The sequence below is a fragment of the Sphaeroforma arctica genome, assembly GCF_001186125.1.
Source record: "Sphaeroforma arctica JP610 unplaced genomic scaffold supercont1.723, whole genome shotgun sequence".
Lineage (NCBI taxonomy): Eukaryota > Ichthyosporea > Ichthyophonida > Sphaeroforma > Sphaeroforma arctica.
The window spans coordinates 10,434-12,525 of record NW_014039835.1 but is presented as its reverse complement, the minus strand read 5'-3'; the positions used below and the strand labels follow the sequence as shown (position 1 = coordinate 12,525).

The 2,092-nt window shown below is 43.4% G+C and overlaps 1 protein-coding gene across 1 annotated transcript in view; it reads left to right on the top strand.

Moving 5' to 3' along the window:
* Positions 1–325: 325 nt before the first annotated feature.
* SARC_08243 (hypothetical protein) overlaps positions 326–2,092 on the top strand; it is a gene marked incomplete at its 5' end in the record, with an annotated part of 5,919 nt that continues 4,152 nt past the window's right edge. The window contains 2 exons of the mRNA XM_014297790.1: positions 326–438; positions 1,917–1,981. Of these exons, the coding sequence (XP_014153265.1) occupies positions 326–438; positions 1,917–1,981 (178 nt within the window). The remainder of the gene's footprint in view (positions 439–1,916; positions 1,982–2,092) is intronic.

Sequence of the window (2,092 nt, the reverse complement as noted above, 5' to 3'; positions counted from 1 at the left end):
AAGTGTATATATAACACTGAATGGTTGTCTGTAGTATGTAATACCGATTTGGCATAGCAACGTATCTGGCCTATGCCAAGGAGCGTATACTATCCACCAACTAACGTAAACCCTAAACCCTATAACCCTAGACCTTCTGCATTGTTTTATAGGTACACTGTCACAAAGAATAAACCCCTAAACCCTAAAACATCCCATTCACAGACACTTTGTGTATTGATATAGTCTTTCTTTTTTTGCGTTACAACTGACCTCCTTTTACTTTGTCGCCCGCCCATACCCTGATCTAAATGCTCATTTGCACGTGTGGTTGAACTGTGCGCTGTAGCTTTACAAAGAACAAACAGCCCATCATCGATCAGTACTCCGCCTATGAAGTCGCACCAGGACAGTTTGTCAACGGAGACCTCACTCAGGGAGAAAACATTGCTGATATTGGTAGGATATGTATATATGTGTGTATGTATATAAATATATATATATATATGGTGTTGTCATGGCTCTGCGTGTGTAACATTGCTGACATTGGCAGAAGGTTGTTGTGTGAGTTCTGCATGTATTTGTCTAGCGGTTGCATCTCCTGTGCATGTTGACACCATGTGGTGCAAGTGCAGCATAGTTGTCTGTGGGTGGGAGTCTATCGGTGGTATTGGTGTGGGATTGTCGCATCTGCACTCACTGCGGGTGTGTGTGTTGCATACGATGGATGCTACCGCCCACGTAGACATGTACATGTACCAATGTACATACCTGTATTATACATGTACATGTACCAATGCACATACCTGTATTACACATAAACCTATGTAGGTATATGTATATGTAGGTGCTTTGTTCACATATGCACAAGGTGTGTTTGGAGTGCTATGTTGGTATGATCGTTACAATAGGCGGTGTCCCCATGACAACCGATTCCTTTGTGTGTGTACGTGTAGTTGTTTACCGTTAGTATACATATGAGTGTGGTTATATATACACACCGTCACACTCCTTGCCCTGGGTGCATCGTAGCTTGTATACTCGTATCATAAGTCTACTGACACTGTGGGCGATAGCAATGAATGCCAAATATGAGTCATCCCCCATCCATATGGCCACCGCTGACTGCGGTGGTGGCGCAGATGAGATGACTTGTGAGTTCTATTGCCTCTTCTACTATTGCGGTACTCGCACCCAAGTCAGTCCACAGTATGTAGGAATAGGTCACTCTTGGACAGATAAGAGAATAGCACCTGAGCATTTCTATAGTAATAGGAATGTCACTCGTGGACAGATAAAAGATTAGCACCTGGGTCAGATCCACAGTAATTTGGAATAGGTCACTCGTGGACAGATAAGAGGTGTGTTAGTTCAGATGAGATGAGTTGTGAGTTCTATTGCCACTTCTACTATTGCGGTACTCGCACCTGAGTCAGTCCACAGTAGTTAGGAATAGGTCACTCATTGACCAATAAGAGATTAGCACCTGAGTACGTCCACAGTAGGGAGGAATAGGTCACTCCTTGACCAATAAGAGGTGTGTTAGTTTAGGGGATGGGTCGGTGTCTGGTGGTTGGTGCAATTCGCCGATGTTGAGCTGTCGTCGGGTATGCGCTGTGTGCGTATGGCAAATAGCGCATGCAGTACACTACCACTATGTACAAGTACATGTGCATAGCTTACGAGAAGGTTGTGACGTCTACAAATACGGACTATATAAGTGCAACCTGTAATAGCGATTAGTAGCGGGGCTTGTCCGTTGGTGCATCGCGTACGTATACTGTCTTAAAATATATATGTATATGTATATATATATATATATTTATATATATGACCGCATCCCAATATGAGTACATACGCTGATGCGCAAACCTTTCTTTGTGTTTAACCACACAGTTTCTATATCTTATTGTTTGTTTTCTTTATCTTATTGACAGGCGGCTTGAAGTGTGCATACAGGGCGTTGCAAACAGCCCTGGAGAAGCATCCCGAGTATAACACGGTGAGTGCTGCCCCCTCTTTGTTTTGTACTGATTGATACTTTCTGCGCTATTTTCGGATCAACGTAGTCTCTCTCGATAGGCAATGCTTCTTGCCTGTCATGTGCTATATA